The following is a 13,035-nucleotide window of genomic DNA, read 5'->3' as shown; positions in this document are numbered from 1 at the left end:
AATAAATAAATAAATAAATAAATAAATAAATAAATAAATAAATGCATGCATGCATGCATGCATGCATGCATGTAGTATTTGATTTAAAAAAAATCAAACTAAAATTATATGTAAAGCTATATATTGTTAAATATACTCCAATAAAATCATATACTAGAATAATTTTCTAGAAAACTTTATTTTCAGGAAACAAACTGATTATATACCCCAAAAAGCTAGAAAAAGGAAACAAAATTTAAAAATAGTAAAGTCAATAAATACAAAAATCTAAATTAATGAAGTAAGAAAGGTAAAAATTGGGATAGATAGAAAACACATAGCCTTTGTAAAAAACCCTCTAAAACTGATAAACTTTCATCAGGTCTGAGAAGAAAAAAGAGGCAAGGGAATGTACATGTAAACAATACTGGGGATAAGAAACGCTTAAAACGGAAGTAAAGAACATGCAAGAGTATCACGTTTTATCCACATTAATTTGAAAATCTACATAATCTGAAGATTATTTTAAAATTACATTTGAATTTATTTATTTTATGTGTGTATGTGGAGTGGGTGCATCTGCCACCGCCCTTGTGTGGAGGTCAGAGGACAACTTGCAGGTGTCAGCTCTCTCCTTCTACCATGTGGGTCTCAGGGATCAACCTCAGGTCATCAGGCTTGGCATCAGCTGCATTTACCCACTGAGACATCTTTCTGGCCCCTGAATGATTATTTTTAGCAGAATACAAATTACCAATTTAGTTTAATAAAAGGTAAACTATCTTATCTTGTTTGGAGCTCCAAACAAGAGAAAATAGGTGATAGTCAAGAGATGAACACTGCTCCTCAAAGAGATCGCTTTGTGGAATTGATTCAGCTTTTGCTTTTATTGTTTTCTGACAGTGCTGGGAGTTGAACTGAAGGCCTCCTACATGCTGGGTAAGTGTTTGACTGCTGACCTATCAATTCTATCAATTCTTTTGCAAACAGTTTCAGAATATGGGAAAAAGAAAGGCTCATTTTTTTCTAACCTACATATTTTTTTCTAATCTACATCTGATCTATAGTATACCAGAAGCCGAACTATAAGAATGTTAACCCAAATACAGGCAACTTTTCAGCATCATGTCAAGAGAGCAATGACTGGGCTGGGGAGAAGATGGCTCAGCAGGTAAAGGTGCTTGTTGTGCAAGCCTGACGTTCTGGGTTCAATTTCCAGAACCTATGTAAAGCAAACAGACAGACAGACAGATGTGATAGCAAGTATGTATAATGCCAGCACTCTTACACTGAGATGTGAGGTGACAGCAGGACTGGATGGACTTCTGTCTCCAGCAACAGAAACAAGATTCTGCCTCAGGAAAAAGGTGAAAGGTGAGAACTGACTCCCAAAAGTTGTCCTCTGACCTCCACATTCATGCACATGTGTATACACATAATAATTAGAAATTTTCAAGAAAGAAAGAGGCAGAGAGAGAGAGAGAAATAGAGAGAGAAAGAATGTATGTGCTGTGATATGTACAAGTTCCAGGCAACATGGTACCTTGTGAAACACAGGCTACTTGAATTATCAAATCACAGTCAAGATGACAGTACAGTCACACTATATTACAAATAGAATTTCTGTAGTATAAGGGTGATATAATGCTAATAAATATTTACACACAATACATATTTACATGTTAGAAAAATACAATTTGACATATTGAAAAATTTTTTTTTAAATGTGATATCCATGTCAAAGCTTTTAAAATTCAAATTAAACTGAGACTGGAAGAAAATAAACACCCTCTTACTATAATTAAAAGTATTTTGTAGCCAGGAGGGTGGCACACACCTTTAATCCCAGCACTCGGGAGGCAGAGGCAGGTGGATCTCTGTGAGTTCAAGGCCACCCTGGTCTACATAGCAAGTTCCAGGCCAGTTGGGGCTACAGGGAGATCCGGTCTCAAAAAAGACAAAAAAAAAAAAGTATTTTGTAGACAAGAACTACAAAAATTATACACTAATAACATTAGAATCTTTCTTACAAGGTCAGGGGCAGGAAAGATAAAAGAATAAAAAAGAAATCACACACATACACGTGTATATAAGGAGGAAAATAAAAGGACAAAATGTCATTTTCTGATAGTTAAGAAAGTTCAACAGATTAGGGTGGTTGTATGCAAAATATAAGAATAACTTTACTTATACATCAGCAAAATGAAGTTTAAACAATTAGCTGGGGTTCTTTTGGTTGTAGAAGAAAAATCAAACCTGAACAAGCCTAGACAAAGAGGGATACAGAAAAATAGACTCCAAGGCCATTAGCGCTCTCTCTCTCTCTCTCTCTCTCTCTCTCTCTCTCTCTCTCTTCCCCCCCATCCCTGCCTTTCTCTATACAGACTGGCTTTCTTCATAGAGCTGCAAGCACAGGCATAGTAGAAAATCAACTTTCATTTTCAGTAGGAAAAAAATCCTGAAGAGCTCTGCTTTGCTCACCCCTAACCTAAACTCACTACACAGTGGTCCATCATACAGGATGTGATGGCTCTGGCCATGACCATGTGGTATTACGAAAAAATCAGTTCTTACAGAAGTGGTGCTGAGCAGAACATTTTTTTGTTTGTTTTTGAGACAGGGTCTCCTTATGTAATCCATGCTAGCCTCAATTTTATAATCCTCCTGCCTCTACCAGAGTGCAGGGACCACAGGCCTGCATCATATACCCATCTCCCGAGTAGGGACAGCTTACTTTTTTATCTTTTTTTTTTTTTTTTTTTTTTTGGTCTTTTTGAGACAGGGTCTCCCTGTAGCCCCAGCTGTCCTGGAACTCACTATGTAGACCAGGCTGGCCTTTAACTCACAGAGCCTCTGCCTCCTAAGTGCTGGGATTAAAGGCGTGCGCCACCACGCCCGGCCATTGTTTTTTATCTTTCTGCTAAAACAACAAACAAAACAAAACCACCAGTGTTCGTGGATTGGAAGATTTAATATTGTTAAAATGGCACTGAGCCCCCAAATTATCTTCTAGATTTAACAAAATCCCTATCAAAATCTCTGCTGTTTTTTGTTAATGCATAAGAAGCCGACCCTAAAACTCAAATGGAATGTAAGTGACTCAGAATAGTCTTCTAGAAGAAGAAGTTGGGAAACTTACCTTTCTTATTTTCAAAACAGAACAAAGCTAGAGAAATCAAGACTGGTGCTACTGGGAATTCAGAACTGAAGCCTCATACTTATGGTTAACTAATTTCAACAAGAGGGCAAAAATATCTCTATGGAAAGAGAATCTTTCCAATGAATGGTGCTGGGACAGCTGGATAGCTTATGCAGAAGACTGAAGTTGGATGCCTACCTCCAATAGCGTATATACAAATTGACTTAAGATGGACCAAGAACCTAAATGTAAGAGTAAAGCTATTAAATTCTTAGAAGTGGCTGGGTGTGGTGGCACACGCCTTTAGTCCCAGCACTTGGGAGGCAGAGGCAGATGGATCTTTGTGAGTTCAAGGCCAGCCTGGTCTACATAGTGAGTTCAGGTCAACTGGGACTACAGGGAGACCTTGTTTCAAAAAGACAAAAAAAAAAAAAAATTCTTAGAAGCAAACATATTGATAATCCATCTTCATGACCTTAGATTAGAAGATGATTTCTTAACTATGACACTAAAAACAAGTAATCCAAGAAAAAAATAGACAAATTGGAATTCATTATAACTAAAAACTTTTGCTGGGTATGGCAGCCCACATTTGTTTTGTTTTCAATATTTTTATTATTTTTATTTTATGTGTATGAGTGTATTGCCTGCATGTATGTGAGTGCACCCATGTCCTACAATGCCGTGGAGATCAGAAGAGGGCTTCAGATTCCCTTGGAACTGGTTTGTAGGGTGGCCCACATTTGTAATCCCAGCACTCCAGAGATGAAGTCAGGATGTTTAGGAGTTTAAGGCCAGTCTGGGCTACATGAGACCCTGCCTCCAACCAACCACAACAAACAAATATAAAACCCCAAAACTTAAAAAAGAAAAAGAAAAAAAAAAAAGCCACAAGAGCTGGGCATGGCGGCATAGGCCTTTAGTCCCTGCACTTGAAAGGCAGAGGCAGACGATCTCTCTGCGTTCCAGGCCAGCTGGGGCTACAAGGAGACTGTGTCTCAAAAAGGCCATGGCGAGGGGGCGGGGGCTAGAGAGATGGCCTCAGGGGTTAAGAACACTTGCTGCTCTTTCAGAGGGCCCAGGTTTGGTTCCCAGTCTCCACATACTGGCTTACAACCTCCTGTAACTCCAGTTCCAAGGGATCCAACACCCTCTTTTGGCCTCTGCAGGTAACAGGCATGCATGTGGTACACATACATACAAGCAGTTACACATATACAAAAAAAAAAAAAAACCCCAAAAAAAAAAAAAAAAAAAAAAAGAATAAAAGGACAATCCCCTGAATGGGAGAAAATATTTACGAACCATTTGCCTCATAAGGAATTTGTGTTTAAAATACTTTAAGAACTATGATAAGTCAATAGCAAAAAGACAATCCATTTAAAAAAATGGGCAAATGATTTGAATAGACCCTTCTCCAAAGACAAATGAGCAGGACACTGGTGGTACAAGCCTGTAAAGTTCTGAGACAGCCTGGGCTACAAAAAAAGTAAGAGAGAGGTGGAGCTCAGACCCATTAGGCACAAGGGAATGAAAATCAAAACCACATGAGATTCTACTTCATTCTCAGCAGGATGGCTAAAATTAAGGAAAAAAAAAAAAAAAAAAAGAGTGGGGCATGGTGGCGCATCCCTTTAATCCCCAGCACTCAGGAGGCAGAGGCAGGTAGGGCTCTGTAAGTTTGAAGACAGCCTGGTCTACATAGAGAGTTCCAGGCCAGCTGGGGCTACAGGGAGACCCTGTCTCAGAAAGACCAAAAAAAAAAAAAACCACCCAAATAACAAATGCTAGTCAGGATGAAAAGAAAATAGAATGCTCACATATCTGACAGAAATGTAAAATTATGCAATTGCTCTGGAAGCACTGTCAGTTCCCCAAAACCTAAGTATGGAGATATTGTCACCACACAGTTCTACTCTAGTCCTGCACCCAAAAGAATTGAGCATGTATCCATGTAAAAATGTGGGTGTATCACTTTTTCAGTGTAGCATTAGCATTTTTCATAATGGTCAAAGTGTGGGAACAAGCCAAATGTCTATCAGTAGACGAGTGGAAAAACAAAATGAGGCAAGCCCACACAACGGGACAAAAAGCTGATACAGGTGCCAATGTGGAAAAATCTTGAAAATGCGATGTAAATGAAGCTCACGTTCTCCACTTATACAGACACAAAAAGACAAGTAAGTTAGAGATAAAGGACAAGTATGTTTTCTTCTGCTAATGTGAAAAACCTAGACTAGGCAAATTCATAGAGGCAGAAGGCAGGGTTGTAACTACCAGGGTCAGGCAAAGAAGAAAGGAGGGGGGTATTATTTAGTGAGTACAGCATTTCTACTTGGAAGGACGGAAAAGTTTTAGAGATGAATAGCAGTGACAGTTGTAGAACACTGTGAATTAATAACTCCACTGAATAAACTCCACTGAACTGTATACTTAATAAGTTCAAGGGTTCAATTTACATTATGTATATTTTACCACAATTTAAAAATTCAAATTTATTTTGAGTTTTTTTTTTTTTTTTTTGGTTTTTTTGAGACAAGGTCTCCCTGTAGCCCCAGCTGTTCTGGAACTGGAACTCATTATGTAGACCAGGCTGGCCTTTAACTTACAGAGATCCACCTGCCTCTGCCTCCCAAGTGCTGGGACTACAGGTGTGCGCCACCATGCCTGGCTTGTTTTTTGCTTTTAAAAATAATGAAATCAGTTATTGCATTAGTAATAATAACTTTTAAGATGTTGAATTTATTTTTATTTTATTTTGAGACAGGGTCTCCCTGTAGCCCCAGCTGGCCTGGAACTCACTATGTACAACAGGCTGTCCTTGAACTCACAGAGATCTGCCTGCCTCTGACTCCTGAGTGCAGGGACTAAAGGCGTGCACCACCACACCCAGCAAATTTTCTGTGTTTTGCCTGCATGTATGTAAATGCACCATATGCATACAATGTCTACAGAGGACAGAAGAGGGAGTCGGATCCCCTGGAACTAGAGGTACAGATGGTTGATAGCTGCCATGTAGGAGCTGGGAACAAAATCCAGGTCCTCTGCAAGAAGAGACAGTGCTTTTAACCACTGAGCCATCTCTCCAGTCCCAGTAATAATAATTTTAAATCCTACCTATTCTCGTAACCCCCCCCATTTCTCCACCCTACCCCATCCTAGCCTTACCCTTTTCAGTCCTTCTACACTGTGAAATCACTATGAAGACTTGTCTATTTCCAGGAATCTATCTATTCCATGCAGAATTCATTTAAAAAACCCTTCAAGACTTGTATAATATCTATATCTCAACTGTAAAACCTCTTGACTGTTCAGTATATACTGTACTTAATATTCATACTAATATTTTTAGCTAGATCCTCTGTTATGAAGAAGTAATGGGTAAGGAAAAAGAATCTCAATCTGCCACTGAGATTCAGGGCTCACTCAGATTAGACATTGCTTAAGAAAGAAGCCAGAATCAGCTAACACTTAGTGAAAAGGAACTAGCTATCAAGTATCTACACTCCATAATCACATTCTCTTGGTCTCAGAGTTGGATATGTTTAGTCTAGGAATGTCTTTAAAGAGAGATAAAGCCCTCCCTCCTTCCCTTCCTTCCCTCTCTCCCTCCCTTTTTGAGACAGGGTCTTGTTATATAGCTCAGGCTAGCTTGGACCTTGTGATCCTCCTGTCTTTGCTTCAGAGTGTTGGGATTACAGGTGTGTGTCACCATGCCTGGCTACATAATAGCTCGTGCTTATGGCTTGTCAGCTGGTGAATCTGAAATGTAGTTGTTTGTTCAAGTTCTTATTTCTCTTTGGTCATTGTTACATGAAAGAAGCCAAGTTTATAACCCACAGTGCGTCTTGACACAATAAATTGGCTCTGAGTAGGTGAAGTCAAATGACTTCTTGCAGTGCCTTTATAACAGACTGAAGACCTTGGTAACCTGGAGAAATAATCACCAAGCAAAACAGTCTGAGAAAACTAAGGAGGCAGTGAACAGGGCCAGAATGAACTGTTTCTTGTGTGCAAACAATATACACTGTGCCACTAGACATTTCTCCAGGGATTGCTTGCTTACTGTGATTTTATTTTGAGACTCATGGTACTTTGTGGAAACCAATAAAAATGTTCTATATCCCATGTCAGCTAGTACTCCTGACACAGGTTAAGTCACTGATTTAACACGTTTATCAGTGCCATTATGTAACTCGGGCCTTCATGTTTGTGTTGAAGACTCAGTCACGACTGGGGTGTAGTTTTTACCTTCATGGAACTTTCAGTCCATGTGGAGAAACAGGCATGAAAAGTGTTAAGAGGGCTGCAACATGGAAAGCACCTGTGATGGCCAACTTCCTCAACTTGATTGGATTAAGAAATGCTAGAGGGTAGTGAAGGTGTTTCTAGAGAGGATTAACTGAGGAAGAAAGATGTAAGCAAGCAGCCTCACTCTCCTGCCGCCTGCCATTCCTTCCCCACCGCGAATGACTGGACCCTGAAACTGTGAGCCAGAGTAAGCCTTTCCTTCCACTAGACATGTGGTCACAGCGAACAGAAAAGTAACTTATAGAGCACTGTAATAAAAATGCAAGAGCCATAGGATCCCAGGTGACAGGAAAAGCTAGAATAGAATTTGAGTTCATTCTGTAGGACTAAATAGAGAGTTTCCAAATATAGGAGGTTAGAAGAAAAAGCATTCTAGGCAAAGGAAGCAGTCCGGAGACTCAGAAGTATGAAAGGGTCTTGTGGATTCTGGGAACGGTAAATAAGGCTGGAAAACAGTTCAAAGACAACAAAAGATCAGGCTAGAAAAGGGTGTGTGACAGTTTCCTACCACTGCGTAATAAACCACCGAAAAGCTTAATGGCTTAAAGCCAAGCTGTCTTATTTTGCTCACAATTTTATGGCTTAGTATTCTGGGTCAAGCTCCCTGAATATTTCCTCTCCTGCTCCCTCTTGGAGTACTCATGTGGATGCAGCCATATGAATATTAGGGTTACAGCTTGCCCACATTTCCAAGTCTAGCTGGGTCTCCTCTCATGGCAACACCATGTACAAACACCAGTAAAACCTAAACACCAAAGTAGAACCCCTTGAGACCTAGGCTTGGAATTTACATTTCTCTGAATCCGCTGCCCAAAATTAGTCACACAGGCAGCTCTAAGTCAAGGGATGGGAAACAGTCTACCTCTTGATGGGAAAAGCAGCAAAGGCATGTTGGCAAGGAAGGGGTATGTGCCTTCTTTGGGAAGGAAATTGTAGCTGTCTCTGCAAACAGTCTTGCACATGGGGGTCAAGACCTGCATATAAGGTAAACTGCTTAGAACTGATCCTATAGGCAATAGGAAGCTATCAAAGGCAGTTTTTCTTGTTTTTGTTTTTACTTTTTCTAGGAATTTGTCCATTTTATTTGTTACCTTTTTGGCACACAATTGTTCACAGAATCTTTTTTTGTTTTTGCAAGACTGGTAGCAATGGCCTCTTTTATTACTGCCTTTAGCATTTTGGATTCTTCTCTATTCTCTCACTGTAATCTCTTTTCTTTTTCCTTTTTAAAAGCTTTGAGATGGTTGCCAGGCGTGGTGGCACACGACTTTAATCCCAGCACTTGGGAGGCAGAGGCAGGGGGTGGGAGGCAGAGGCAGGCGGATCTCTGTGAGTTCAAGGACAGCCTGGTCTACATAGTGAGTTCCAGGACAGCTGGGGCTACAGGAAGACCCTGTTTCAAAAAAGACCAAAAAAAAAAGACAAAAAAACTTTGAGATGGAAAAAGTGATGGGGTGATATGGGAGGTGTTGGAGGGGAGGGAGTGGGTGTGGATTTGATAAAAAACACCTTATATGCATGTAATGAAATTCTCAAAGTTTTTTTAAAAAAGTTAAAAAAAAACCCAAAAACTGTGCCAGGAGTCATGGCGCGCACCTTTAACCCCAGCACTCGGGAGGCAGAGACAGGCAGATCCTCTGTAAGTTTGAAGCCAGCCTGGTCTACAGAGTGAGTTCCAGGCAGCTGGAGCTACAGGGAGACCCTGTCTCAAAAAGACCAAAAAAAACCCAAAAAACAAAAAAACTTTGAGATGGGGGAGGGGGGCAGGGGCACCATCGATATGGCTCAGTGGTTAAAGAGCACTTGATGCTTTTGCAGAAGACCTGAGTTGGGTTCCCAGCACCCAGGTGCTGGCTAACAACCCTCTGCAACTCCAGTTCCAGGGGAATCCAAGCACCAACATCCACATACATGCAGGCAAAACATGCATACAGGTACAAATAAAAAAAAATTTTTTTTTAATCATTTTAAATTTTGAGACAGGATCTCATTATATAGTACAGGCTGGCCTTGAACCAGCAATCCCCCAGCCTCAGCCGCCTTCATGCTGGGATTAAAGGTTTGGGCTTAGTTAGCCATCTCCTCAACTCTGCTCTCTGCTGTACATCTTAACATCTTCGTTACAACTTACTATTTTTCATCTGAGCCTAAACATATTTCTTTGTTTTATTTTCTGAGACAGGGTTTCCTTAAGTAGCCCTGAGTAGACAGGACTCCACTGTGTAGCAGAGGCTGACCCTGAACTTGCAGTGATCCTTTTGCTTCTGTCTCAAAAGTGCTGAGACTGCAAGTGTGTGCTACTACCCCCAACCCAAACCTGCTTTTTTTTTTTCTTCTTTTGTTTTTTTGAGACAGTGTCTCCCTGTAGCCCCAACTGGCCTAGAACTCACTATGTAGACCATGTTGGCCTGGAATTTAGAGATCTGCCTGCCTCTGCTTCCTGAGTGTTAGGATTAAAGTTATGTACCACCACACCCAGCTCATCAAACCGGCTTGTCAACTTATTTCAACATTATATTTACTTCATAGTTTTTCAATTTTATATCATTTATAAAATAAGCATTTAGAGTTAGCATAATTTTCTCAAAACAGTGTTTTTGCTACATTCTACAAATTCTAAGTTGTGATTTAATTTTATTTAGTTCAAGATATTTAAAAATTTTCCTTTGTGGTTTCTTCTTGATCTGTGGGTCATTTAATCGTGTGTTAAATGCTAAGTACCAGGAAATTTCTAGTTAGCTATCTGTAATTAACATAATTGAATTCTGTTGTGGATGGAGAACATGCTGTACAATTTCAACCTCCCAAGTCAAGACATTTATCATTACAAAACGTCCATGTTGGCAGGTGGCTCTCCAAGCACTGCTAGGCCTGCTGCTCTCCTTGTAGTTAGGATAAACTTGTTTTCTTTGGGGACATGGGAGGGTACATTACCTTTCTCATTCCAGCTGAAATTCCTTCTGTGATGTCTACTTTTTATAGTAACAGCTACTCCATGTTCCTGATGACTAACATTTCTATGCTGTATCTTTCTGTCACCTTTTCAGTTTTTCTCAGCCTTTCTATTTAAAGTCAGATATGGACTATACATAGTTGGTTGTTGCTTTTGCTTTGACAATTGTTTTTCAATAGACAGCATCATCTGATATAATTATCAAGGCACCTGGATTTAAATCAGGGCCTTGTGCATACAGGACCAGTGCGCTACCACTGAGCTGTACCTCCTGCTCATTCTGTTTACAGTATTCTGTTGAACAGGTCTTTCTCCCCCGCTCCTTGTTTTATTTCTTTTAAATAAAGATTTGTTTATTTTTATGTGTATATATGTGTGCCTGTGCACTCAAGTTTATGTGCACTATGTGCATGCAGGTCCCCACAGAGGCCAGAGGGTGTCAGAGCCCCTGGACCTGAAGTTACAGGTGGCTGTGAGCTGCCTGATGTGGGTGCTGGGACTGAACCTGGATCCTCTGCAAGAGCAATAAGCACTCTTAACCACTGAGCCATCTCTCCAGCCCCTTGTTTTCTTTCTTGACTTCTTTTGAATACTCTTTATAATTCGTTATTTCCACATTAGAATTATCAGCATTTTTTTAGTATTCTAAGATTTTCAGTGTATGTTTTTAACATATCACATTCTGCCTTCAAATATGCCCTAGCTCACATACATTTTTTACAACACTACACTTTCTTTTTTTAAAAAGAAATTATTTATTTACTTAGTGTGTGCACACGTCAGTGTGCATGTGAAAGACAGGACAACTTGCAGGAGTCTGTTCTCTTTTTCTACCATGTAGCTTCCTGGGATTGAACTCAGGTAGCCAGGCTTGGTGGCAAGTTCCTTTACCCATGAGCCATCTCACTGGTCACAACACTACACTTTCACCCTTCCGCCTATCTATCCTCTGGGCTACTGTTGCTGTACAGCTTCCTCCATATATCACATAAAACATTCCCACCACCTTTTAAATCTCACAATCCCATCTGCCTCCTGGATAATATCCATCTGGACCCCTGACTCAGACTCAGTGTATCCAAATCAAAACACAGTATCTTTCCATTCAGTCTTCATGTTTCATTCACAAACCTCAAATATTTCAATTCCAAGACCTTATGAGCTCATTTTACAAAGGGTTGGAAACTAAGAATACTAAATAACATTTTTGCTCACCACTTCCAATTAGTTTTTCTAAAATGCCACTTTTATTATGTTCCTTTCTGTTCAAGAAACTAACAGATTCCTTTTTTCCCCAACCTAGAAACTTACAGCTCTTATAATTAGATCCTGCAATAATTCTTTCAAATTAAGCCTTACCTTTTCAAATGGGAAACCAAGAAACTTCACAGATTTCCGAGTGTTTACAAGACTCTTAGCCTTGTAAGACTCACTTAAGAGTCATCAAATCTGGTTCTTCAGCCTAGCTGTTCACGAAGTCACTACTGTAGGCAAGTGACTCTGCCTTCCAAATTGTATTCCTCCTCACTCCACTCACCCTATCCCTGGCCTCATCTAACTCTACTGCATTCCAACTCTTCCTCAAAGTGTGGCTTGAAAAGAAGTTGTCTCTAGTTTCATCAACTGAAATTAATGTATCCATCAGAGCATTTCTGATCTGTAAATTCATAAAACAATTTCTACTTTGTGCTGTGGACAATTTTCTTTGTATTTTATGTTCTTTCACTTCCCCAGGCAGCTGGGCATGGTGGCATATACCTTTAATCCTAGCACTTGGGAGGCAGAGGCAGGTGGATCTCTGTGAGAGAGGCCAGTCTGGTCTACATAAGTGAGTTCTAGGCCAGCTGGGGCTACAGAGAGACATTGTCTCAAAAATACTAAAATAAATAAATAAGTTTCCCAGGCAGAGGCAAGTGTTGCGTTCCCTGCAATACTCAGCACAGTGTATGGCACTTGGAAGCTCGGTGAAGTCAGTTGAAAGAATTAGGAAACTCGGAAGCCCTTACCTTGGTGATGTCCGTGTGGTCTTTGAGCCCGTTGGTCATGCACCAGTAGCGCCACACATTTAGGGCATATCGAGTGGCTTTGGTGGTGTTTGGGCTTACCGCACTGGTACATAGATCATTCAAGTCATCGTTAATATTAAATACAGGAAATTTGTTGAGCTTAGTAGAATAAGCTAGAAACAAAAACAACAGAAGCATTAAAATAATTTACCATTCCCTCCTTTAGGGAATTTTAGCTTGGGATCAGGTCACATAAAAGAACTCCTAAGATATTTTAAAAAGTGAAATTTCTATTGTTTATATGCATTGGGATAGGTAGGAAACAATGGAATCACTATAGAAACCTTGTATCATTTCGATCATTTTGCCAGGTGTACTAACTGATACACTGATGCAGACGCTCCAGTAGGAGAAAATTAATGCTGAAAAAGTTCTAAAAATTTTCACTAAAAATTATTTCTATTAACAGTAGCAAAAATAAGGAAGAATTAGGAAGGGAGGAAGGAAAGAAAAGGACAAGATGGAGGGGAGGTTACAGGAAAGAGAGAGATTAGGTATTTTCAGTGCACAAAGAATGGGCTTTTCTTTGTTATACAGCTTCAGAATACTTGTCATCAGTTTTAGATCTTTTCCCAAAGTAATATGTA

The 13,035-nt window shown here is 39.9% G+C and overlaps 1 protein-coding gene across 3 annotated transcripts in view; it reads right to left on the bottom strand.

Moving 5' to 3' along the window:
• The window catches only part of Kiaa1958 (KIAA1958 ortholog), a 165,395-nt gene that overhangs the window by 3,761 nt on the left and 148,599 nt on the right, over positions 1-13,035 (bottom strand). For all 3 annotated transcript variants that reach the window (XM_008831135.3, XM_029562532.1, XM_029562531.1), the window contains one exon: positions 12,389-12,561. In XM_008831135.3, coding sequence (XP_008829357.1) covers positions 12,389-12,561 — 173 coding nt within the window. The remainder of the gene's footprint in view (positions 1-12,388; positions 12,562-13,035) is intronic.

Source organism: Nannospalax galili, unplaced genomic scaffold (genome assembly GCF_000622305.1).
Source record: "Nannospalax galili isolate Female #2095 unplaced genomic scaffold, S.galili_v1.0 scaffold1255, whole genome shotgun sequence".
Classification (NCBI taxonomy): domain Eukaryota; kingdom Metazoa; phylum Chordata; class Mammalia; order Rodentia; family Spalacidae; genus Nannospalax; species Nannospalax galili.
This window is presented reverse-complemented; position numbering and strand designations above follow the sequence as displayed.